The sequence below is a fragment of the Papio anubis genome, chromosome 11 (assembly GCF_008728515.1).
Source record: "Papio anubis isolate 15944 chromosome 11, Panubis1.0, whole genome shotgun sequence".
In the NCBI taxonomy this organism is placed as follows: Eukaryota; Metazoa; Chordata; class Mammalia; order Primates; family Cercopithecidae; genus Papio; species Papio anubis.
In genome coordinates, this window is record NC_044986.1 from 56,303,517 (window position 1) to 56,329,970 (window position 26,454).

The 26,454-nt window shown below is 40.0% G+C and overlaps 1 protein-coding gene across 34 annotated transcripts in view; it reads right to left on the reverse strand.

Annotated features, from left to right (window-relative positions):
- Positions 1-26,454, reverse strand: part of ANK3 (ankyrin 3) — a 704,392-nt gene that overhangs the window by 99,575 nt on the left and 578,363 nt on the right. For 16 of the 34 annotated variants that reach the window (XM_031652632.1, XM_031652636.1, XM_031652640.1 and 13 more), the window contains 4 exons: positions 20,112-20,165; positions 12,714-12,837; positions 11,072-11,083; positions 7,983-8,085 (listed from right to left, as the gene is read on the reverse strand). In XM_031652632.1, coding sequence (XP_031508492.1) covers positions 7,983-8,085; positions 11,072-11,083; positions 12,714-12,837; positions 20,112-20,165 — 293 coding nt within the window. Of the gene's footprint in view, positions 1-7,982; positions 8,086-11,071; positions 11,084-12,713; positions 12,838-14,106; positions 14,775-20,111; positions 20,166-26,454 lie in introns of those variants that run through there. The other 18 variants (XM_031652653.1, XM_031652649.1, XM_031652652.1 and 15 more) reach the window with 8 other exon arrangements.

Sequence of the window (26,454 nt, forward strand, 5' to 3'; positions counted from 1 at the left end):
GTGGTGTGTGCTTGTAATCCCAGCTACTGGGGAGGCTGAGGCATGAAAATTGCTTGAATCTGGGAGGCAGAGTTTGCAGTGAGCTGAGATCACACCACTGCACTTCAGCCTGGGTGACAGAGTGAGACTCTATCTCAAAAAAAAAAAAAAGAAAAGAAAAAGAAAAGTAAAAAGAAATTCCCAAGTTTATAGCATTCTCTTAAATCATAGTTCATTTTCTTTTTCTTTTGTTAACACTGGATTTATTTAATTTTAGAGAGAAAGCATAAAATAATAGAATCTCAAGGTTGAACGGCACTTTAAGATGCTAGACTTTTTATGTTTCCATTGATATGTGGTTGCTCCTACTAGGTTTCATTACCACCAACAGCAAGCACATTAGTAATGACAGAAAGCCAAATTGAACTGGTTTAAGATACTCCCTTTCCAGGGATGGGGGAGATTGAAATTAAATTGCTGGTTTATATGGCAAGAAAATCTGAATGGTGCTAACTTCAAGGTTGGTTGAATCCAGCTCAAATGATGGTAGGAATCATTTGTCTTCACATTCTACTCCCAGCAGCTTTGGGCTTATGTCATCTTTATAGCTTAGGAACCCCAGTGGAGTTTTTCTTTCCCAAAAGGTTAGACAAAGTCTCAAATTTGAGTCTCACTAGACGGGCTCAGATTTCACTTTTCATCCTAAAGTAACTGCTGTAATCCAGGAGATACGAACGCTCTGAACGGCCTGATTTGGGTATCGGTGTTGCAGAACAGGAGGGACTTATGCCCTGTCTAAACAACATTAGCTGAGAAATGGGTAGGGGTTAGGGATTTGGCCACCAGATCCAGGCACTGCCATGGAAATGGGTATATGCGGAAAGCCAAATGGGTGTACTCAGGGAAAACCAACCGACATCGGTAAGTGACTTCTGCTTTTCTCCCGTCTTTGAACGACTCTATAAAAAGTCATACTGAACTAAATGCTTCTGCCTACAGTATATACATACCTTTCGGTCTTAGAACTAATTCTAGGGTCATTTAAAGGAAGATAAATTAATTGGTTAGCCTGCTATTTGTTTTTTGTTTGTTTGTTTGTTTTTGAGACAGAGTCTTGCTCTGCCGCCCAGGCTGCAGTGCAGTGGCTGGATCTTAGCTCACTGCAAGCTCCGCCTCCCGAGTTCACACCATTCTCCTGCCTCAGCCTCCCGAGTAGCTGGGACTACAGGCGCCCGCCACCTCGCCCGGCTAGTTTTTTGTATTTTTTAGTAGAGACGGGGTTTCACCGTGTTAGCCAGGATGGTCTCGATCTCCTGACCTCGTGATCCGCCCGTCTCGCCCTCCCAAAGTGCTGGGATTACAGGCTTGAGCCACCACGCCCGGCTAGCCTGCTAACTATTTGCAAACTGATGTCATGCCTTCTACCTTTTATCTGTCTGAAGGTCATATATTTCCATTCCTGTAATGATGCCTTCCATGCCATAATTTTTAGTTCTTTTTTTTTTGAGACAGAGTCTCGTTTGGTCTCCCAGGCTGGAGTGCAGTGGTGCGATCTCGTCTCACTGCAACCTCCACCTACTGGGTTCAAGCGGTTCTGCTGCCTTGGCTTCCCAAGTAGCTGGGATTACAGGCGCGTGCCACGACGCCCAGCTAATTTTTTGTAGTTTTAGTAGAGACAGGGTTTCACCGTGTTAGCCAGGATGGTCTCGATCTCCTGACCATGTGATCTGCCCACCTTGGCCTCCCAAAGTGCTTGAATTACAGCCACGAGCCACCACGCCCGGCCAGTTCTTCATACTTTTTATAATTGTTACTGAATACGTTATGTCAGTTCTTTTTAAAGCACATTGAATAAATAAAAGACTTTATTAGGATTAGAAATAAATGTAATGAAGAACACTGTCTAAATATAATCTTTCATGCTAAAAAATAGATCACGATGGGGTTCTGTGGCCCAATCAAGAATACTAGCAAGTACAAGATCCCGGAGGACAGACTAAAAAATACTTGGACTCCTTACAGGCCTTTTTCTTGCACTGAGCAATGCAGATGCAGAGTGTTCAAGATAAAATGAGGCAATCTGGAGCCAGATGGCCAGTGACTCTGCCACTTACAAGTTGTGTCCCCGGGGGTGAGTTACTCAAGCTGTCTGTGCCTCAGTTTCTTCATTTTCTTTTCTTTTTTTGAGATAGGGTCTCACTATCTTGCCCAGACTGGAGTGCAGTGGCGCAATCTTGACTCACTGCAACCTCTGCCTCCCAGGCTCAAGAGGTTCTCCTACCTCAGCCTCCCGAGTAGCTGGGATTACAGGCATGCACCACTACCATTCAGCTAAATTTTGTATTTTTAGTAGAGACAGGGTTTCACCATGTTGGCCAGGCTGGTCTCAAACTCCTGACCTCAAATGATCCACCCACCTTGGCCTCCCAAAGTGCTGGGATTACAGGTGTGAGCCACCGTGCCCGGCCTCTTCATCATTTTAATGGTGTTAACAAATTATTTCATAGGGATATTGTGAACTGTAAACAACTTAATACTGCTAAATCACTTAGAATAGTTCCAGGCACATAATAGGAGCTCAAAATTAGCTGTTTTCAACACCACCATAAGTGTTACCACCATTATATCTCCTGACACTGAAGGCATCTAGTGAATAGCATTCCATTTATGTAATGAACACTGTCTGATGTGGATCACACACAGTAATGTGTCTTAAGTACATTAAGCTGTACCAGACAGTTGCTTTCAATAATTACATCAGAAGAAATGAAAGCACCATGCTATTACAATCACCCCAGACAATCAGGCTTCAGTTTAGACTCATCCCTTTTCTTTATTTATTAACTCCTGTTTGGAGAGGAATGTTTCCAAGCACAGGTGTTGCTCTCAGTCTGATACACACAAATCTGAGCTTATAAAACAAATACATTAGATGTTGACTGACCAATACACACCAAGCTTCTAGTGAGAGTTGCCTTAAATCAGTAGTTACTAACTAACGGTACAAGCCAGACATGGAAATTCTGATTCTGCAGGCAGCTTGCTTTTAAAAGAGCCACAGGTAATTCCAGTGTGCACCCCCACTTAAGAACACTGACTATGAATCAGTGGCTTTCAATCTTGGGTGCATTTAGAATTGCGTGCCCAGGCTCTACACAGGCCAAGGAAATCAGGAACTAAGCAACCGTCTTTTTAAAAGTTCTCCAGGTGGCAGGGCATGGTGGCTCACACCTGTAATCCCAGCACTTTGGAAGGACAAGGTGGGCGGATCACTTGAGGTCAAGAGTTGGAGACGAGCCTGGGCAACATGGCAAAATTCCGTCTCTACTAAAAAATACAAAAATTAGCCGGGCGGGGTGGCACACGCATGTAATTCCAGCAAATAGGGAGGCTGAGGCACAAGAATCACTTGAACCCAGGAGGCGGAGGTTGCAGTGAGCTGAGATCACGCCACTGCACTCCAACCTGAGTGATAGAACGAGACTCTGTCACACACACCTCCCCTCCCCACACACATCCCCACACACCAAAGTTCTCCAAGAGATGCTCATAAGTGGTCCAGATTGAGTCATTGCTTTAAATAGAAAGATCTTTTGACAAATCCAAGACATGATTTCATTTACATATACATTTTCCATAACATATCTTCAGGTGATTTTTGGCTAACAGACTTCTTTCATGTTTTCCGAAATTATTGCTGTGGAAAGGCTACATTTTGAAATTTATAAATACAGAGTTAGAGGAATGAAAGACATAAACTAATGATTTTTTGTCACTTAATTCTAATAGAAAATGTTTAAATGCACTTCTGAAGTAAAGGGAAGGTAAAAGAATAGGAAGTTCACGATAACCTGTAACAAAAGAGTCTACTCTTGACTATCCAGGAGGGAATTGAGCGGGTTATGGACTAATCAATATTCAGGCTCAACAGGGGGTGGGGATGGCTCCACCTCTCCCACTCCCCTCCCCCAGCTCTGGCCTCCACAGGTGCCTTCAGCCAGCACAGGTCCCCAGAAGGAGAGGTGGCAGGCCTACACTAATCACCCTGGGTTTCAACTGCACTTTAACCGTGGTTAATATGCAAACTGATTAATCAGCAGGCTAATAAAGAGGCAATTGTACTTTGTAAGAGTGAGATCTACTCATTGAAAAAGAGAAGTGTAGAAGAGTTCATTTTTACTCATTTTTCACCTTTACTTGTCAAGGCAGCTTTAACTGGGCAATGACAGTGTAGTTTTAAATCTGACAACAAGTTATATGTCATTGATTTGGGAATTCTAAATACTGAAAACTTGTTTCATGCTTTCCAACAAAATTATTACTGTGGAAGAGCTATATTTTGAATATTATAATTACAAAATTAGAGAAATGAAAAACAGAAACTAATTTTTTTTGTCATTTAACCCTCAGTTTAAATGCACTTCTGAAGTAAATGTTTCCCATTAGTCTTGCATAGTGTATCTAGGCACTTCTGTCTGCCAGCTTCTTCTTTGAGGAATTAGCCGTTTCCTCCTCCTCTACAGCTATAATTTTATTTATCTATAATAACAGAGGTTCATTAACTTTTTTAGTCTCGAAACTAGAGGCTTCAAAAGTTAATGCACCTCTTTCAGGATATTTCCTCCTTCCTCCAAGTTACTATTTTGAAATTGTTCACACAAATAAAAAAGTTGAAAAACTGTATAAAAAATACCCATGTACCTTCCATCTAGATTCAACAATTAACATTGCTATATCCACATGTGCTTTTTTTGGCTGAACTATTTGGAAATAAGTAGTTGAATTAATGATTGCTTAATTCTGGAAAACTTCAGCATGCATACCCCAATATTCTGAGTAGGTTCAGTAAGTAGCAGTGATGAGCTAAGAAAATTACCAATGCTAAAATTATCACTGCTAAGAAAATTATCAATGATTTCCTACATACACAGGTATCTCCAAGACATTTTCAAATGCCCTTAACAATCCCTAAAATGTCTATACGACTTTCATTTCCCCCTCCAAAATCTGCCAATTTATCCTGGATTTGCATGGCTCTGAGTAGTGTTATATGCTCATTAAACATGCTGGTTCCACAGGGAATGCCTATGCGGGTATTCTGTGCTCATTAAAGACAGCAACTTCCTGTTTCTACATTATCAACTTAAAGTTTATTTTGAAAGATTTTCAGATGTCCTATGCTCTCCTTTCCTCTGATAGGTCTATAGACGTGTTCACGATGTCCACAGAAGTATTTTTGAGTTGGAAGCAACAACTGACTACAAGAGCATCAGTTTCATCTCAAAATTTCTCTTTGTCTTCTACTTCTGTTCACAAATCCTTAGTTCTGAGTAAATGCTGCCCCTCCAGTCTACCTCAGTAAGTAAGTCTTGGTAATAGTTAATAGGCAATGGTGTGAGAACCCTCAGAAGCCATTTTGTAGCACCACAAACACTTGCATTTTACTTCAACATTGATGTGCAGAAGTTGGGTGGTAGAGTAACTATAACTATGGTGGTAATAGTGGTGGTGGTAGCGGTGGTGGAAGTGACAGTGATGATGGTAAGGTCATGGTGATGGTGGTGGTGGTTCCAATTTCATACCCTTGACCCATGGCAAGTTAATATGCAGAAATATAAGCCACAATTAGGTTTGATCAGACATTCCCTGGCACACGATTTCTACATGAGCAAAGTGTCATTGATACCTGGGGAGTCTCCTTTCACCTGTGATTTTGTAAGTTTTGTGGGGTTTCCTTAGAGTGTAGAGAGTAACAGGCATTTTTATACTTATAAATGTTATCAATATCTCCACTGCCATCTCATTTCAATTGGGAATATGAAAAGAGCAGGATTACAGACTAAGATAATGACCACGGCCAACCAAGCAGAAAATGTCAACCAATTCCTGGCAACACCCAAGAGCTTAGTTTCATTATTTGAGACAAGTGCTTTCTCTGGTACTAATACCCACTTAAAACCCATGACATGCTATTGCACTGAAATGGTTTGTCTGTGTCCCCACCCAAATCTCATCTTGAATTGTAGCTCCCACAATTCTCACCTGTTGTGGGAGGGAGCTGGTGGGAGGTAACTGAATCACAGGGGCAGGTCTTTCCCGTGCTGTTCTCGTGATACTGAATAAGTCTCACAAGATCTGATGGTTTTATAGGGGGGAGTTACCCTGCACAAGTTATCTTCTTGTCTGCCACCATGTAAGATGTCCCTTGCTCTTCCACTATGATTGTGAGGCCTCCCCAGCCAGGTGAAACTGTGAGTCAGTGAAACCTCTTTCTTTTATAAATTACCTGGTCTCTAGTATGTCTTTATTAGCAGTGTGAGAACAGACTAATACATGCACCTATAATTTTTTTTTTTTTTTTTTTTTTTTTTTTGAGACAGAGTCTCGCTCTGTTGCCCAGGTTGGAGTGCAGTGGTGTGATCTTGGCTCACTGCAACCTCTGCCTCCCAGGTTCAAGCAATTCTCCTGCCTCAGCCTCCCGAGTAGCTGAGATTACAGGTGCCCGCCACCACACCTGGCTAATTTTTGTATTTTTAGTAGAGACGGGGTTTCACCACATTGGCCAGGCTGGTTATGAACTCCTGACCTTAAGTGATCTGCCCACCTTGGCCTTCCAAAGTGCAGGGATTACAGGTGTGACTCACCATGCCCAGCCTATAATCATTTTTAAAAGAGTTTTTTTTTGTCTGACCAAATACTGAATAACCACTGTATTCACCTCTGTAAGGCCTGCTTGTTAAGAATGTTCTAGAGAGTAAAAAGTAATAAAATATTTATTGTAGGTCCCTATGAAGTACAACACACATGTGTATGTCTAGACATCAGCATCTGCAGACATGTGGGAGTCCCAAAAGTCTACCTACTGCTTAACCTCTATCTTGGCTATGATAAGTGACTATCACTTATTCATCTGATCCAATTCACCTTCATTGTGCAGTGAGTCAAAAAGCCCAGCATGATTTCACCATTTACATTGTTTAAATATTATACGTCACCTTTAAATGTTTTATTGTCCAGACAGTTTCATCTATCATTAAATCACTACTGTGCATACTTAAAGCCAGGCATTATCTGTGTATTATGTATTCCAGGACCATTCTGAGCCCAGATGCAGGAAAGCTGTGTTACTGGAACTTCTTAGAGTAACCCACTATCAATTCAACCACAATTATTGGAAGAAAAAAATTACACAAACACCAAATGCATATAGCAGAGATTCTGGTAGAAAGCAAAATACTATCACATCTTTAGACACCCATCAAAGGCAACTTTGAAGCTAAGGGAACAAAAAATGACCAGTCTCATCTTTACTTATTAAAAACAATTCTAACAAATTCCAACATAGATACACAGTTTGTTTAGCAAAATTCAGGCTGGGTGTAGTGGTTCACACCTGTAATCCCAGCAATTTTGGAGGCCGAGGCAGGTGTATCACTTAAAGTCAGGAGTTCTAGACCAGCCTGGCCAACATGGTGAAATCCCGTCTCTACTAAAAATACAAAACTTAGCTGAGTGTGGTGGTGGGCCTGTAGTCCCAGCTACTTAGGAGGCTGAGGCATGAGAATCACTTGAACCCACGAGGCACAGACTGCAGTGAGCTGAGATCACGGCACTGCACTCCAGCCTGGGTGACAGAGACTCTGTCTCCAAAAAACAAAACATTTATGAGGTTAATACCAGCAACTTCAGCTACTAATGATTATTAACTCTCCTTTTAAAAAATTGAAATAGATTTGACCTAGAGAAGAGAAAGGTAACTACACATTTCCTAGGACTTTCTGAGTTCCTCTCTGATATTCCTATCTTCCTCACCTGCAGAAGACAGGAATATTTCTGCTTATAGTACAACTTATTTTTTTTTTTTAAACTGGCTAGTACCAGAAGATTTACAAATGCAAAATCAAACATACAGAAATATATTTTTTGTCACAAGACAAAGAGCTTGTTTAAATCATACAAATGTAAGTTTAATAGTCAAAGGCTATTTTGAAAAGAATGCATACCTGCTCTTTGGATGGCACAAGGAGTTCTTCAATCATCATGCTGTCCCGTGCATAGGAGCTTCTGTTCAAGGTGTAAGACCTATCCGAACTGAAGGAGCGGAGGCTGTTGTATTTACAGTTAACCATTCAACAGTGGTAGATGATGATGAGATGAATAAAAAAAAAATTAATGCATGCAACTTTAAGAACAGGCAAGATGGCTAAAAATATCAACAAAAGTTGTTCTTGAAAGGACATAGTGAAAAGTAAAATCCCTTATATTTGAGAAAATGTCTTCAGTGTAGACAATCTTATGATTAGATTTTGTTTAAAATTAGGCCAATTTTGAGAATATGAAATGCATGAAAACTTTGGATGTTTCACTATGAAGTTGAACCGACATGACAATTGAGAAGAACCAGATGATTCTAGACAGTTGGTAGATTTTTCTAGGACAAGATCTTATGTTAGAATGTCTCCTCTTTCTGGTCTATGTCTACTTGACATGTGCTACTGATTAGAATTATGTCTACTTTAAATGGGTCTGTTTATAAGTCTTCGGGACTTACTGAGAACTCTGGTTTGTTGTTGCTACTCATAGAAAACATCAAGAAGGAAGTAGTGTTACGAATACACTTTGCATGATCCTCTTTGCCATCTTCCTGGCTTTCAGGAAACATTCATATTCCCTGCATGGTTATTTGTTCTTCACTGCAAATATTCTTTCTTTGCTCTACTGTTGTCTTTCTTGCTCCTTCGACTGTTCTTTCCAGTCTCTGTAAATCCTCCATATGGCCCTTGAACTTCTCAGATGCAGGTACCCTGATGCCCTGATATGCCATCATCACAGTGACCTCTAAACTAAAACCCAATAGAGTCAGGGCCCTTGGGAGAACAGTTCTGCCATGTCACTCTCATGACCTTGCATGTATTCACATAAGTCATACAGGCAAAGACCAGAATTGAAGCTAATCTGAGCCTTCACAGAACACCCTGTGATCTTCCAGGAACTCAGAGGATGGAGGTTGGTGAGGAGCTTCCACGAGACCATCTGCTACTCAGCTCCCCGTCTCACCTGGGAGGCTGCCATGAGATAGCTTTCATCACTTCCTCTTTCTAATGATGTATGAGGATTCCTATTCTGCTCTCCTTGGAACAGAGCTGCAGAATATAAAACCATTTAGCTGAAGTCTAGTATTGGCTCCTCAGCAATGGGGTATCCCACAACTAGCATTGTAGACATCCAGCCCCTTTTGTTTTGGTGTCCTTTTAGGTGTAGGGGACAAGGATCATGAGAAGCCAGCACCTTTCACTTCTTCCTTTCACTGCCTGTATAATTAAAAAACCATCTGGATCTAAAAGTGGCTTCTTGTATCTTTACCAGTGGAACTAGTCAGACTTTGGCTTTGGCCTTGCCTTTTGTGTGCTTGATGGGGAAATGAACAAAGATGATATACATAAGAGGTAAATAAATGATTCTTGCATAAAACAATTTCTTTTTCCCACTGCCTGCTATACTAAAGAAAACCAGAAAGTGGGTATCCTTTTATCAAGGTACAGTGCCTCCTGATATTAAAGGCCTCATTCTAAGTGTCTACACAGATAGGTACGTACATTCTTCTAGGATTGGGAGCCTTCACTTTTATGAGAATCTCAGATGGACCTCTCTTATCCCCAAACAACCATCATTCTACAGAGTCATTATTTAGTGTATTCAGCAAAACTTACTAAAAGACCATTATAAGCATAATTCCTGCACACAGGAACTTATCTAGTAAGCCACATGACTCTGGCCACTTGCACAGTCAGGCCCTCCATGCCCAGTCATGGAACCCATTACTCTGTTTTTTCCCCAGTTTCAATTGCAAGCCCTTCTTTCTGCCATTCCTGTTTCTAGTCTCTTAGTCTAGTTTCTAGTTTCTTCCCTCAAATACAGTAGAAGCTTCCTAAGAGCAGGAATTCTCTAACTCAACGCTGTCCGACAGAACTTTCTCCTATGAAGGGGATGTGCTAAATCTGAGCTGTCCAACAACACTGGCTACTGAGCACTTGAAATGTGGCTGGTGTGAATGAACAACTGAATTTAACTAATTTTAATTTAAGTAACTATAGGTGGCTAGTGGCTACACTATTAGCGCAGCTTCTAAGTACTCATAACAATGTTAAATTTTGCTCCAGTGGTGTGATTTGAGAGTCGCTGGCCACTGTCTGCATTAGACATTCATTTCTTCAAATTACGGTCCCCATGGCATGATATGTTAACATTGGTGGTGTATGAAACAGTTTTCTATGTGGACAAACACTTAAAAGTTTTAAAAAATAATTATTCATTCGTTTTAATTTCTATTTTTAAATTTATCTAAAATTTGTTGATACTTTTTAAACATCTCCTCCTTCTTTTAATTTCTCTGTGAGTGCCAACTGCAGAACAGAGCCCAGAATTGGGAGCTATCAACAGAAAGGCCTAAAGATGTCTTCATTTTACATAATGTCTGAAGTTCCTACTTCTGATCATTCCAGACCAATTTAAGTTAGACATATGGAGTCAATTAAATCCATCAAGCTTCACTCTGAATCCTGAATACTTCCAAGTACTTTTAGCCTAAAATGAAAGATTATTTGTATGGGGATCTAGAAAGCATTAAATTGTTTTTAACTAAGGCCAACTATTTTATTTGTAGCCATCAGTACACCCTGAGTGTTAAATATAGGAAGTGTTAGAAAAACATGCCCCAGAATTCTAAATTTATATTAATTTACCTAGCACAACTCAAATAAAACAGCAACCAGCAAACAAACAGCCCTTCACATCAGGACTTTTCAAACCCAGTGAAATTTTTTTAATTACTTCATGCACTATACAAAACTTGTTAAGGGAAAGAAATTCCTTAAGTATTTGATCAATTTTGCGTAAGTAATGTTTATTATACACTTTCTAGTTTTCTTAAAATCACAAAATTTTTACTGATTTTTCTAAAGCTGAGCAGAAAAAAAGAAAGCACATCGCAGCACATCACAGCACATCACATTACAATGCTAAAGAAAATAAAAATGAGAGCATGAGCCAGGAAAGGGAAGAGAAACACTATAAAAGTGCCATGTCTTCTTACCTTATCTTGGGACTATTTTAAAGTAATTTTAGAAAAAAAAATAAAACAGAATAGAAAGCAAAAAATCAGACAGAGAAAAAAGAAAAAAAATGTTATGGTTGAATGAGTTACACATTTAATGTATTCCTTTTAAAATGTTACACTCAGAATATATTTTACTTGATAATACTCTAACATTGTGCTTAAAAAGATTGGCTTTATAGAGTTTTTAAAAATGTTTGCCTCTGAGCATAACATGAGTCATCAAAGTAAAAAAAAATGAGTTACATATAATAGCAACAAATAATAGTGCAATCAAAATTAGAAGTATGAAAGCCTTGGAATTATATTAAGAAACAAATTACAGTGTGATATTCTGGTTTCCTATGTCACTGGAGGTCAGCTACTACAGTTTTCTACATAAAAATGATTGATCACAAAATGTGTCATATATTATCAGAAGAGAAGGCAAGCTAGTTGTTGGATTTCAAAAGTTATAAATCTCTAAGATTTAAACAAGATCTAAAGGATCTCAAGAACCTTAAACGTTCTACATATTTTCCATTTTAACTTGTTGCTATCTTTGATCGCCTAAAATATTGCATATTTTTTTAAAGTTATTTTTCCTCTTCCTGTTAATGACACCTGCTACAATAAGACTTTAAGGCCTTTTATAAATGTATTTATAAGGCAAAAGTTCTACTAAGCTATGTGAGTTTCAAATTCCTACTAAAAAAAGACTAGAAGAAAAATCAATTCAATATCCATACTGGCCACACCAACTACAATGAGAATAAACTCCAGGGTTTACTTTGTGGGAAGTGCCATTTACTATTAGACAATGAAACTTTTTACAACAGATCCTTAAACTATAGGAAAATGTCCTCAGGGCTCTGGCTTAGAAGGTTTAATTATTAGCTTTAAAATAACTTCACTGTCAGCAAACACTCTGTTAATCCACACTAGGGCAAAGAAGTCTCCAAATTCTGCACAAGGTTCTGTTTCTTTCAACAGTGTAAGAAAAGTTTGAGTCAAGGTTTTCCCATACAGAAGTTTTCCACTTCAGTTGTAAGAACTGAATTTGTCACCATTCCTGTCTGTGACTTTTGGTAAATCACTGTTATACTTCCAACATGTCCCTTATAAACAAAATAATGGAACAGTTTTAGAAGAGATACTCAAACACTTGGTGGACAACTTTAATAAACAATATAATTTTTTTTCAAAAATGCTCTCTTTTAATCTTGAATTATTATTTCAATAACAAAGAGAGAATAGTGAACAATCTACACATGTATTTCTTACTTATTAGCAAATAATATTTTCTTTCAATATGGAACAAAACTTAATTTTGAAATATGTGACTCAGATTGGTTCTCCCAGTTTTGTCAGTGAGCTCTTTTGCTACTGTGCTGGAAGCATGACTGCAAAGTGGGAAAAAAAAGAACACACAATTAACATGGTCAATCACATGAAATTAACAACTACAAACCACAAAAGAAAACAGCAGAGCATGTGTATTTGCGTCGAGAACATTTCGCTAAATTCACGTCTTCATCCAAAGAACACATTTTGGGATAATGTGAAAAATGAACATGATTTTGATTTATGGCAAATCATGGTTGTTTTAAATTAACTATGAAAGACAGCAACAATGAAGTACCTGGCAGAACGCGCTCCGAGACTAAAGCCCATGTAACCCTCTGCAGGCAGGGAATCATCACCCAGTTCCTTAAGGTCCTGTGGCCCAAGATATTTGTCTGTGTCCCCCGTCATTGCATCTTCACCTGCAGATGTAGAGAGCAAGCCCACATCAAAAGCTTCCCTTTTGAATGTGTCAGCTGTGGAGAAAATCACTCCTTTGATTATCAGCAAATGCCCCATTATCTCATATTCACCTTCCCCTTTCCCCTGGATAATTTTTTGTAACTCCCGTTGAGAAGGAAAAGGTACAGGTAAAGGTTAGTATACAATTTCAAGAGTGAATTTAAGTAGCGGAAACAATTCCTGGTATTAAGTACGAATCTTAAAACATTATCCCTATCCCTTTGCTTCCCCGTAAGCCTCAGCTGACTAGACAGGTAGATGTTTTATGTCAGAGTTCTCCTCACCTCACCTCACCCACGATGAGGGCAGCTTGTTTGAATGGACATGGATTACAAAATAAGAACCACCTCTTCATTACCGTTCTTGAAATTATATGTGGGAAGGAAACAGACATTTAAAAAAAAAAAAAACAACCGGTTTTCTCACACACAGGATTTCAGTTTGGGGCTTATGTAAGAAACTAGCAAGTTATGTGAACCATAACTTGCTCGGTTGGAGAGCCTTGGAACACGTCAATTTTGAAATGTTTCTAAACCTATCAAATTAACAACAGCCCAACTGTCCCAGTGCTTGAAATGTACATGGAAAGCAAAGCAGTATTCTCCAGTGATAATATGGGTGCTCTAGCACTTTGAAAGGACTATATAAATTGCTCTTTAATTATCAAGACAAAGAGTTAATTATGTGAAATACTTTTACCAGCTACGTATGCAAAACATGACCTCACAGGGAAAAACCACATTCCAAGAGTGACAAGGCAGGTTTTTCAATTGTCTTTTGCCCTCTGGGACATTTCCCATCCTTCTCAAAAGGTAGCACAGGCTGCAGAAAAGTTCCCTCCCCACCCAGGCAAACTCTTACCCTCTTTCTGGACACAAGCTTCGCTGGCCAAGAGATTGCAAAAGTGTACATGTTGTGTTTTCTCAAAGGTAAGTGATTCATTCCCCCAGATATATTTTCCAATTCCTATATTAGGTACTGTTTACAATTTCCATTCATTTAAACTCAGGAAACCGCAAGAGCTCAGCTTTTAAACTACCAATCAAGTCTAAAAATACACTGTCAACTACTGTTTTTGCAAATGTAAAAACTAAACAGATCAACTTTCTACTGCTGCTACCCAGTACCAAGAGATTATTTTAAGTAACTATTTACGGCTGGGCTATTTGCACATTCACTGCATCTCAAACAAAAACAGCACACACCAAGTACAACTCAAAAGATCTTACTCTGCGGTAAAGCCATTTCCACTAGGCTTGGATGATCAAATGTTTTCCTGATGTTTCCAGGAATTCCTTAAGCAGTGATTTAGAATTAACCTCCAAACCAGCTCAAGCAAACCAATGCCTGGTTTGTATCCACTCTCTTCACCACCGCTGAATTCCTCCCAGCATCTTGATATCCTCGTAGGCAATTGAGGAATTACACATCTTTCCCCACTCAGGGTTCGAAGATTTTCAAAATTTCAGGCCTCCCAAAAAATCTTTTTTTAAAAAAAGCCACTTAATTGAGATTAAGATCCTTTTGACCACTCCGCAGACATCCTTTTAAAGCTCCTTCTGATTGGATTAAAAACTCCTCTGGCAAGCCTCTAGCAGGACAGAATGGTGACATAAATGCAAGCCCCTGAGTTATTTGTATGTAAATATGAGGACTGCTCGGTGTAGACTTTCGGTAATTTGATACCAATGCGCGTTGCCTAGTCCGGTAACCGAGACAGCCTTCATGTAGGCAGAGAGAGCGAAGTGCTACATTTAATCTGGAGGTGACTCTTCTCAAATATGAATGAAGAAACAGCCAACCCAGGTAGAGGAAAAACATTAGAAGAAAACAAAGCAGTGGCCCAGGCGGGGAGTGGCACGGAGCTCCAGGCAAACTTTCAACTTTGTTCTCAGCTGGGAACACTGGGAGCCTCAGTTATTTATGGTCCCTGTCAGGTGGAAGGAGGGGAAAAAGAGAGAGGGAGGGCCTGCCCTTGAGTTGAGGTTGTGAAACTGGGGCTGAGGAAAGCAGCAGTGATTCCCACAACTCTCCAAGAAGCACTTTGCAATGCACTAATTGCCGCTGCTTTTTATCAAGAGTTTGAAGAAGGGAACAGAAGTGAGACAAGTTGGAAAAAGCAAATGGGTGTTCTGCTTTATTTTTGGCCCAAGTTCTTTCAACTATGTAATATGGAGGGATTCACTGGTGCTCCTTCGAAAGGTCCCTGGTGGAAGTGCAAAGTAAAGGGAGAATTGGGGTTGACTGGAGAGGCCTCTGTTGCCCCAGATAGGAGGCAGGGCTGAGTTCTGTCACTTTGCTGTTACATTGTTTCTTTCCCTCTCCACCAGTGGCCTTCCTTCTCAGCTGCTCTACCCTGTTATGTTGGCAGTAGAGGAAAAAACTAGCAGGACTTCCCATCTTCCATCTGGGTACACTGGAGAGGCCATTTTAATTGCTTTTTTTTTTTTTTTTTTTTTTTTTGCGCGTCCCCACTGCCCCTGAGAATAGCTAGAGAATTGGGCTGGAAAGTAAAGGGTTTAGAAATTGTCTTGCTGAAGGAAGCACTCCTTTATAAGAGCACATCTATCCCCTTGGAATGTTACCTAAATACACAGGAATCTTAATCTGTAGAACTGATAAAGTAGGGAAAAAAATCTGTTTTCCCTGGATACACGCATAAATGAATGGATAAATGCATGATTCATGTAATATTAGGATGCTATGACACCTGGTGCTTTACTCTGATCAGCCTGACTGTAATCAACATGGTAAATACATGGAAATAGAAGGGAAGTCATTTATAATGTCTGGAACATATTGAAAACTATTCCCAAGCAGAGAATAATTTCCAACTCTAAAGAATAGAAGGGGAAGTCTTGTTTAAAGAGAAATGTCTGAATGTTCATCGGCTTTTTAAGTCTGCATTTCGAATCCAAACTACAGTACTGAGCAAAGCCTTATTCAAAGACTGTCATTCATTCCAATTTCTGAGCAAGGCCTATGATGCAATGTTCCTTCCACTGACTTCTTGGCTATTTTTCCTTCTTGGCTATTCTTCCACACCCACCTTCCCTCCTGTTACACAGAATTTTTTCAGTCCCTAGAAGTCCTTAAACTCTTTAGACTTTGAGCCTTTATTAAGGTGTATTCTCTTGGTGGAACCTTTATTGTTTTTTCCAGATGAACTTCTCTAATCTTTGACTCTTTCTAGAAGCCCTCGCACCTTCTACTCACCATTAGGTGTCCCTCATCAGAATGTATTGCCAGTAAACACATCTGCTTAGTCTCTCCTATTGGCTGGTGAGATCCTCTAAGTTAGGAGCCATATTCTTCCTGGGCCAGGTATATTGGAAGTTCTCATAAATAATCTTGGAATCCATGACTGATAATAAATATAAGTTATTTTTATCTTTTAAATCTACATGTCATGGCAACTTAGCACTCTTTTCAAATATTATGCTAAATGACTGGTATACAGTAAAATTTCAATGAAAGTAAGTTTCCATTATTCTTTAGCCACACTTCTTAGACTTCAGAAATGGTCACTATGAAACCAAAAGAAGTCTGGGGTAGGGGTGGGAGTTGTCAACACATTTAGCCAAAGATTAATGAAAATAAAATAGCCTTATAACATTAAATAATTATCCACTTAGCATTTTAGAATGGTGAGAACATTTCTTAAAAGACATAGAATTTAGAAATAAAAACAATGGTATTCTTTTAATGCTGTTTTGCACAGTAGGTGCTCTAGGTTCAAATTCAAGCTATACCATGTATTGATTGGGTGACCTTTGAAATACCATTTAACTGCTCTGAGTCATAGTTCCAGCCTCTATAAAACTGGGGGTAATAAGTCTGCCTCTACCCTCAGGCCTCCTGGGGAGATTCAAATGAAATAATGCACAGAGTAAGGGCTTAATCAGCACGGTTACTATTATTCTGTGGCACAGCTTTTTCCAGTGCCCAAATATCTGAATGCATGAACTCAAATAGCATTTAACTTGCTACTATTTATATTGGTAAAGACAAAATCCAACGACAGCACTAAAGTGTCCCTGTTCTCCATTACTTATGATAAGCAAGGCACTGTGTTAGGTAATCACAAAAGTTGTTGATGGAATGAATAAATGAACAATAACAACAACAAAGTTCATTTACACTCCTTTCAATAAACAAAACTTTCTATCATTATCATATAGTACAACACACTGCTGTACCAAAGATTAGAAAGGAATGAGATGAATTTTATTGTGTGATTTGTTAACTTTCTCTAATCCACTATATAATCCAAACACATTTTGGCTAGTGGCAGCTTCTAACAGGTGTGTATAAGCCAACTAAGGTAATTTTATTAAAAGATGACATGCATTTCATATCAGATATATTTAACTTAAAAATGTTACCAAGAGTCAAATATTTTCACTCACTAAAAAGGAGTTGTGTAGGTTTATGTTTTCTAGAGGTATTTGGTGCAGTGAAGTAACAGTTGTGTTATAGAGGAATTTGACTATTTTTAGGCAAAGAGGATTTTGGTAGCTCGTCTTTAAAATGCCCTCCTCACCCCTACCTCCAATGAACTACGTTTCCTTCTATTCATGCCCTTGTGTAATACCCCTACTTGAATCTGGGTTGGCTGAAATTTTGAACAGTAAAACTTGGCAAAGTGATTTTGAATGAATGAGTTTGTGTTCAAAGAAACCTTGCAGACTCCTCAAGTCTCTTGAAACAGTGGTTTGGGGGAAGCCAGTCCCAGTGTAAGAAATCTGACTATGATGATAGCACCATGTTATAAAGAAGCTCAAGGTAGCCTATAGAGAGGCTGCTTAGAACCAGAGAGAGAGAGAGAGAGAGAGTCTGAGAAAGAGAGAGAGAGAGAGTCCGAGAAAGAGAAAGAGAGAGAGAGAAATGCCCAGCCAACAACGCTCAGCTGTTGCTGCCATCCTAGCTGAGGTGTCAGACCTTTGGATGAAGACTCCATCTTGGACATCTGGTCACGTTCCTCCGCCTCAGCTGCTATCTGACTGCAATCTCTTAAAAGATCCCAAGACTCAGCTGAGCCCCAGTTAACTCACAGAACTGAGGGAGATAAAAAGACCTTAAATCACTGAATTTGGTGGGGGGGCTGTTATTTTGTAATAGGTAACCAAAACAAAAATGAGAAATGACAAGGTCCAAAGGTAAGCCAAAGGGGTTGCACTCTGGTTGCCTAATGTATCACTAATAAATTAGAGTTAGCTCTGTAGCGCAATAAATGATGTGTATACATAAAGCCCAGGAGCACAGTGGCAGATGCCATTAGAGAAGGCCTCACTTACTTAGTATTGACTTGATGCATTTTGGAATATTTATTTATTTATTTATTTATTTATTTATTTTTATTTATTTATTTTTTTGAGATGGAGTCTCCCTCTGTCGCCCAGGCTGGAGTGCAGTGGTGCGATCTCGGCTCACTGCAAGCTCTGCCTCCTGGGTTCATGCCATTCTCCTGCCTCAGCCTCCCGAGTAGCTGGGACTACAGGCGCCCGCCACAATGCCCGGCTAATTTTTTTTTTTTTTTTGTATTTTTAGTAGAGATGGAGTTTCACTGTGTTAGCCAGGATTGTCTCGATCTCCTGATCTCGTGATCCACCCGCCTCGGCCTCCCGAAGTGCTGGGATTACAGGCGTGAGCCACCGCGTCTGGCCTGAAAGTTTTATCTTGAGCACTGATGTTCTTATTGTTAATGTACTTCCATCAATAAATTATCAGAGCCTAGAAAATATTTAAAAAGAATACAAAACTCCCCAAATCTACCTGACCCCACCACTAACCAATTAATAAAAACGGTTCAGAGGCATTTTACTTCAACTACCCAGCAATCTCCTCTTCCTAGTCCTCCCTACATCGTGACTAGGCTGAAAGAAGAGATGGCCTACACCATAATCAACCATTCAAAGATCCATCAACTTCATCTACCAGGAAAACAATACAAAATAGAAACATGAACAAAGGACAGCAAGAGAGTATATTAAATGATTATCAGGACTGTGGTGGGCCAAACAGGTGTACCCTCATTCCTTTTTAGACTCCAAGTCAATGGTCCAGTATATTGTGTAATATACCCAACCCAACATCCTTGCAGTCTTTTATTACGCCCCCAGTGATCCTTTTTCATATCGAATAAAGGAAATAGTTATTGGCCTAATATTTAAAAGTATGTTCTTATCCTAGAAGTTCTTTTCTCTCCTTTTCTTCCCCTATGCGATCTATTTTTCTTCTAATCTCTTTCCACCTTAAGACCTTAAGACCATCACCAAGGAGAACTTCTGTCACTTTTCCATGGACTGAAAGTTGTTTTCCCATCTGGCTGGAGATTTGAGTCATAAAGTTCCTTAAGATAAGGATACCAAATTGTATTGTTAGAAACTTTGCTCAGAAGTGTTTAATTCTGCTGTAAAATATAGAATCTCCCATTGTAAAGTTTAAATTAATAGTTAATAGTACAGACCAAATAGTACAACCCTCCAAATTACACGGGATTAAAAAAGATTAGAAGGAATAAAGAGAAACAGTGTCTCTATACTCTACTGATTTACTAGGAGTTGATTTCTTAATAGAACTCAGCAAATAGTCTAATACACAAGAGTTTAATGATCAAACTTGACTTAAATTTACTGTTGCTTATCCTTTAGAAAGTGATTTTCTTTGATCATACAGCAAAGAGAGGAAATGAAAACTATTGGGAAAATAAATCCTTTAACTATCTCTAGTCAGCATTACAGAACAGTAGAATCAGATCAATTATAATTAACACTAATACTTATTGAGCATTTACTATGTTTTAGGCACTGTTTGGTGTTTTATATATGTTATTTCATTTAATTCTCACAATCTTATAAAACAGGATTGTTATTTCCATTTCAAAATAAAACACAGTTTAGAGTGGTGGAATAAATACTCCAAGATGACTTAGAACATAGAGAAAATGGGATTCAAAATCAGTTGCTGTCACTCTAGAGCCCTTCTTTTAACTACCACAGTGGGCTGGCCATACAAAACTTAAGATACTATTGAATGAATATTACAAGAAATTTGTAATCAAAATGTAAGCTCCTTGAGGGCAGGGGGCTTTGTCTGTTTTGCTTCATATCATTGCCCAGAGCAGAACCTGGCACATAGTAGGTGCTCAATAAATGTGGAATCAATGAAAAAGCAGTGATTGCCTTTCAAGATGGGAACTGTATTTACTGGGGCAAAGAGGAGGGAGACTTACTTTTCACCGTAAACTCTTGTACCTTGGGAATTTTGTACCATGTGCATCTATTACCTATTCAAAAAATGAATACAATTAACAAAATAAAACAAAACAAAATATAGGGACTGCAGATAAGTCATATAAGATCTATGTTCCATCCACCAGAAACAGTATCCAGACTTACATAAGTCTGCCATGTAGATACAAAGCATGTGATATGCCTGTACCAGATGGGAACTGTATCCACTGCAGTTAAGCAGGAGGGAGACTTACTTTTCAACGTAAACTCTTGTACCTTGGGAATTCTGTACCATGTACATGCCATTACCTATTCAAGAGATGGATACAGTTAACAAAGTGAAGTAACAAGGCAGGAAGAAGGAGATGCACACTATTAATGTGGTACTTCTAGTAGTTTCAGGGGTACGTATGCAGGTTTGTTACATGGGAAATCTGCATGTCACATGGGGTTTGGTGTACAGATTATTTCTCATCCAGGTAGTGAGCATAGTACCCAATTGGTAGTTTTTGGATCCTCGCTTTTCTCCTACCCTCCACCTCCAAGCAGGCCCTGGTGTCTGTTGCTCCCCTTTTTTTTTTTTTTTTGAGACACAGTCTCACTCTGTCGCCCAGGCAAGAACAGTAGCACAATCTCGCCTCATTACAACCTCTGCCTCCTGGGTTCAAGCAATTCTCCTGCCTCAGCCTCCTGAGTAGCTGGGAGGGATTACAGGCACCTGCCACCACGCCCAGCTAATTTTTGTATTTTTAGTAGAGGCAGGGTTTCACCATATTGACCAGGCTGGTGTTGAACTCCTGACCTCAGATGATTCAGCCTCCCAAAGTGCTGGGATTATAGATGTAAGCCACTGCGCCCAGCAAAGATTCATATCTCATATATCTCATTCAACATTTAGACAATAAATTCTCAGCCTAGAGAATCCCAATGACTGTATTTGCTCACATTACTTTTCCCTTGATCTGATATTTTCATTCTCAAAAGAACAAGGAAGCAGGAGTAAGAAAAAGAAATTATGGTAGGATTAGGATCCTGATCCCTCAAACTTAGATTCTAAAAGTCTAATTCTAGCCCAGAGTTACAGAATAGTTGATGGGAACGTTAGTTAGATGCCAGATCTGCATGTATTTCTCCTTTCATTTTTCAGTTTGGAGCAAGAGCTTGTGTTAAGTAAGGTTTCCTGTGAATATTCTGAGAAGCGACAAAAAGCAGGAGGTGGTGTTTGGAGGATGGAATTGTGCTGTCTACTTCAGGAGATTCCTGCGTGTAGCCCAGGATCTTCTGTGTTGGGCTGGAGGACCTGCAAGCCCTGCAGTGGAGATGCTGCAAGCCCAGCTCATCTCTGTACCTTCTGGCAGGACTGGAGGCTCAGAGAAAAGCTGACAGTCCCATGCTCAAGGTATAGAATAGAGTGAGCACTTACTTACTGCCCCCTTCACTCTCCACCTCTCTTCTCAGTAGGAAGAAGGAGAGGGTCTTCACTGTAACCCTTTGTTTGCCATCATATGCTGGCCATGGTTTTCATTCTTTCAAAACATAAAATAAGTGCTAGGATATACTTTTGACATGGTTTGGCTCTGTGTCCCCACCAAATCTCATGTTGAATTGTTATCCCCAGTGTTGGAGATGGGGCCTGGTGGGAGGTGATTGGATCACATGGGTGGATTCTCATGAATGGGTTAGCACCATCCATCCCCTTGGTGCTGTTCTCATGAGAGTGAGTGAGTGAGTTATCATGAGATGTGGTTGTTTTAAGGTGAGGGGCACCTCCCCTTCCTCTCTCTTCCTGCTGCACTGGCCTTATAAAGTATTGGCTCCCCCTTTGCCTTCCGCTATCATTTTAAGTTTCCTGGGGCCTCCTCAGAAGCAGAACCTGCTATGCTTCCTGTACAGTCTGCAGAACCGTGAGCCAATTAAACCTCTTTTCCTTACAAATTACCCAGTTTCAGGTATTTCTTTATAGCAGTGTGAGAATGGATTAATACAACTTTCTTGCTTTCCTTCTGAAAATGGGTGGTAATTATGGATTAAGTTGAGAAAACAGTTAAATAAGCATTTAACTAGGTAACCGAAGAAGGCCGAAGAAGCGTGTTCTCGTTTTAAGAGGTGCATGTACCTCCTGTGCGAGGGCCATCAGCAGCATTCTGCCTTCCTGTCCCTAGTCCTAGGTGCTCATGAGAGCCTGGCATTGTAGGTGGCCAAAAAAGAATCAGGTTTGAATGAGAAAGTTTGCACAGCTCTGAAAGAACAGCAAACTGCCATTATTCATTCCACAGAACAAATGACTCTTTCTGCTTAAGCTGTTTTTTTGAGTACAAACTCAGTTTGATTCTTTTTCTACCTGTTCACAGGGAAAACCTGAATTCTCTTTCCTTTCTGAGATGGGTTTGTTTATTAACCCAACCAAGATCACGGAGGACATTTTTCATTGCTCTGCCTGGAAAAGTTCCAACACTGAGTCATGCATGCTTACTTTAGAAACTATATCTATCCCGGATTAAGGAGCAGTAAAGTGCTATACAGGTTTTAAACAGAAGCACAGCTAGACACAAAGATAAAGATAATTCAGATTTTTCCTATGAAGAGGCAGAAAAAGACAATGTTGGGACAGACTCTAAAATGTCTTCATATTCTTTCTTATTAGTACTCCTTAACTCGGATACAGAAATTCCTTTAGTCCTCTAAGTAAGACTAAACACCGCACTGACTTGGTCAAAGGAGCACTGAAGTCTAAAGACAGAATGCAGGTAGAAAGAAGTACAGGATTACTTACACGGTTCTCGTTATCTAAAATCTAAGCCACTTGTGAAGAAGACTAGACAATGAACTAATTGCTAGCCACAAACTAACCCTGGAAAATCAGGCACAAAAATGTTGGTTCTCACTTGCAGAGAAACTAGGTAGCTAAATTCAAGGTGGCAGTGTCATGACAGCTGGTTTGTCCTATTCATTCTTCCTTAGCTATTTGTCTAACCTCAACCCCAAATCCAGACCTCATTATTCTTGCTTCTTCACTGCCTAGGCGCACAAGGACCATGAGTACAACACAGGAACACGTTCACCACTGTTCCCAGGTATAAACAAGTACCAGGCTCGTGTATAAACAGCGATTTTGGCCTTTTCTTTCCCTTACACACAAATTGCCTATCATTGTGCCTGGCAATAAACACCCATTTATTGGTTTGCTTTGTATTTCCAACCTATACCCCAAAGATGTGTACACACGAGGCAAAGACACTTGGGGCCTGTCTTCAGTTCTCATTCTCATTGGGGTTCTGACTCGCCCCTCCCCATTTGGACATCTTTCCTGGGCTCCTCCCACTCCTCTTGCTCCCAGCTCCCTGTGCACCACCCTGTCTTCCCCTTGCTCATTCATTCTCACTGTTGTGTTCGCTGAGCTAATGAGGGGGTTACAGGGTGGTCACATTAGGACAGCCTTCCATAGGAAGCAGGTTAGACTTTTCAGGTAGATGGAAGGGACATACATGATTCAGGGGGAAAAGTATTCAAAATTACAATTTGTTTTGGGGCAAATAAAAAACCCACAACAGCCTATTGTTTAAACAAGCACACAATTTCTTGGAGTCTATTAAATATCTCACAGGCTGCTCTAGCTGCTCATTGTATCATAGCTTCTTGGAGGAAAAAAATATACTCGCTATGACCTTCTCTACCTACACTAGAACTCCTGTCTTCTGTGTGTATATCCAGGATATCCCATATGGCATGGCAGCTGCTGAGGTCACCAAGGATTCCCATACCCCTTATTTAGTTTTGTTGTTGTTTGAGACCAAGTCTCTCTCTGTCCGCCCAGGCTGGAGTGCAGTGGTACGATCTTGGCTCACTGCAACCTCCGCCTCCTGGGTTCAAGTGATTCTCCTGCCTCAGCCTCCTGAGTAGCTGGGATTACAGGCAGCCACCACCACGCCTGGCTACTTTTTGTATTTTTAGTAGAGACAGGGTTTCGCCATGTTGGCCAGGCTGGTCTCAAACTCCTGATCTCAGGTGATCCACCCGCCTCAGCCTCCCAAAGTACTGGGATGACAGGCGTGAGCCACCATGCCCGGCCTCCTATACCACTTGTGCTCTTTTGATTGGAGCTTTCTAGGAAAGTTCCTCTCAGGCTTCCTTTAGCACCCACTCCTCAGGGTTTTTCCCCTTCATCCTTCACCACTTTCTGTTCATGTCAGTTACCATTCTTCTTCCTCTTATGTGTGCCCAGAATTTTCTAGAACTGCTTCTCTTCCTCCTTGTGTGCTGCCCTGGGACCTCATCTGGTGCCCGGCATCTGCACCCTTGTCCCCACTCCTGTGTGCTGAGCTCTTATGTGGGGGCCTGTGCTTTCGTGTCTCTGATACTTTGACCAACAAGTTTTCTAAATATGAAACACCTCTTCCCGATCCCCATCCTTCTAGCCCTGCAAAATTTCTGTGTGTCCAAATCCTATCTATTCTTTAAAATGCCTTTCAAGTTTGTTTTTGAGGTCTTTAATAATCTCCCTGTCTTTTTAATTTTCTTGTCACTTGATCTGTTATTCTCTCACGGCACCTGATATGGTTTGGATGTCTATGTCCTCAGAATCACATGGTGAAATTTGAGCCCCACTGTTGAAGGTAGGGCCTTGTGGAAGGTATTTGGGTCATAGGGGCAGATCCCTCATGAATGGCTGGATGCCCTCCTTGTTGTAATGAGTGAGTACTCACTCTATTTGTCCACACAACAGGTAGTTGGTTAAAGAGCCTGCCACCTCCTTCTCTCTCTCTTGCTCCCTCTCTTGCCATATGGCATTCCTGCTCCCCCTTTTCCTTCTGCCATGAATAGAAGCTTCCTGAGGCCTCACCAGAAGCCAAGCAGATGCTAGTGCTATGTGTATACAACCTGTAGAACTGTGAGCCAAATAAATCTCATATATATATCTCCCCCAGTCTTAGGTATTTCTTTCTGGCAGTGCAAAACAGGCTAACACAGAATCTCGAATAGAAAGTCTAAGTCAAAAAATTATAAACGCAAATTCCAGTTTCCGTAACTGTGTGAACCTGAGCAAATATCTTAAACTCTTTGAGACTGACTCCTTAATGTAATTAGACCTGATAGTACTTTAAATTAGGGTATTAAATTAGGACATAATAGAAATTAGGAGTAAAAATAGTATTAATAATGCTGTTGAATACTTTGAGAGAAGTAACAAAGGTAAAGCACCAAATAAGTAACATTTCCTGAGTTCTTACCACATGCCAAGTTCTAGGCTAAATGCTTTTTTTGTATGTCATTATATATACTTTGAAGGTCTGTCCCCTCCAAATCTCATGTTGAAATGTGATCCGCAGTGTTGGAGGTGGGGCCTAGTGGGAGGTGTTTGGGTCATGGAGGCAGATCTCCCATGAATGACTTGTGCCATCCCCTCGATAAAGAGTGAATGCTTGCTCTATTAGTTACTGTGAGATGTGGTGTTAAAAAGAGCCTGGCCTAGGCTTTTAAGATTCATTCATACTGCTGTATATAATTGAAGTTCCCTCCTTTCCTCTCTCTTGCTTTCTCTCTTGCCATTTCTCCTTTACCTTCTGTCATGAGTAAAAGCATCCTGAGGTCTTACCAGAAGCAGATGGATGGGCAAGGACAGATACAATGTAGAAGAAAAAAAAGGTGTTCAAAATTATAATCTGTTTTAGCCACCATGCTTCTTGTATAGTCTACAGAACTGTGAGCCAAAATAAACCTCTTTTCTTTATAAATTATCCAGCCTCAGATATTCCTTCATATGAATGCAAAACAGACTAGCATAGTATTCAAACGTACAATAACCCAACCATTATGGGGCTCTTATCTAAATTACCAGACAACATCTATATTAGAAGTACAAGGATTTGAATACTAGCCCCAGCACTTATGTTGTGTGACTTTAATCAAGTTCCTTAATCTTACTGAAACTTATTTTCCACATCTATGAAATGAAAGTGACAATGGCTCCAGTTTAATCATTGTGAGGGTTAAATTACATAATGCATGAAATGTGTCTAGCTTAATGCCTAGCACATAGAAAGACTCAATAATGGTAAGTACCATTATTGACTAACAAGTTTTCTAAATACTTTGACACTTTGACCAACAAGTTTTCTAAATATGAAACACCTCTTCATGAAACAAGAAAACTTGTTGGTCAAACTTGTTTCTGATGGTGAGAGTATTAATTTATATGGAATCCTGAGAGGGGACAGAGACACAGGTAAATGTGTGGAATTAAGCCAGTGGATACATTCATAAATGAAGGTACAGATGTATACACCCTAAGACCTATGACAGGGACCAGGACAACTCTGATCCTATGGCACTGACTAGTCTAGT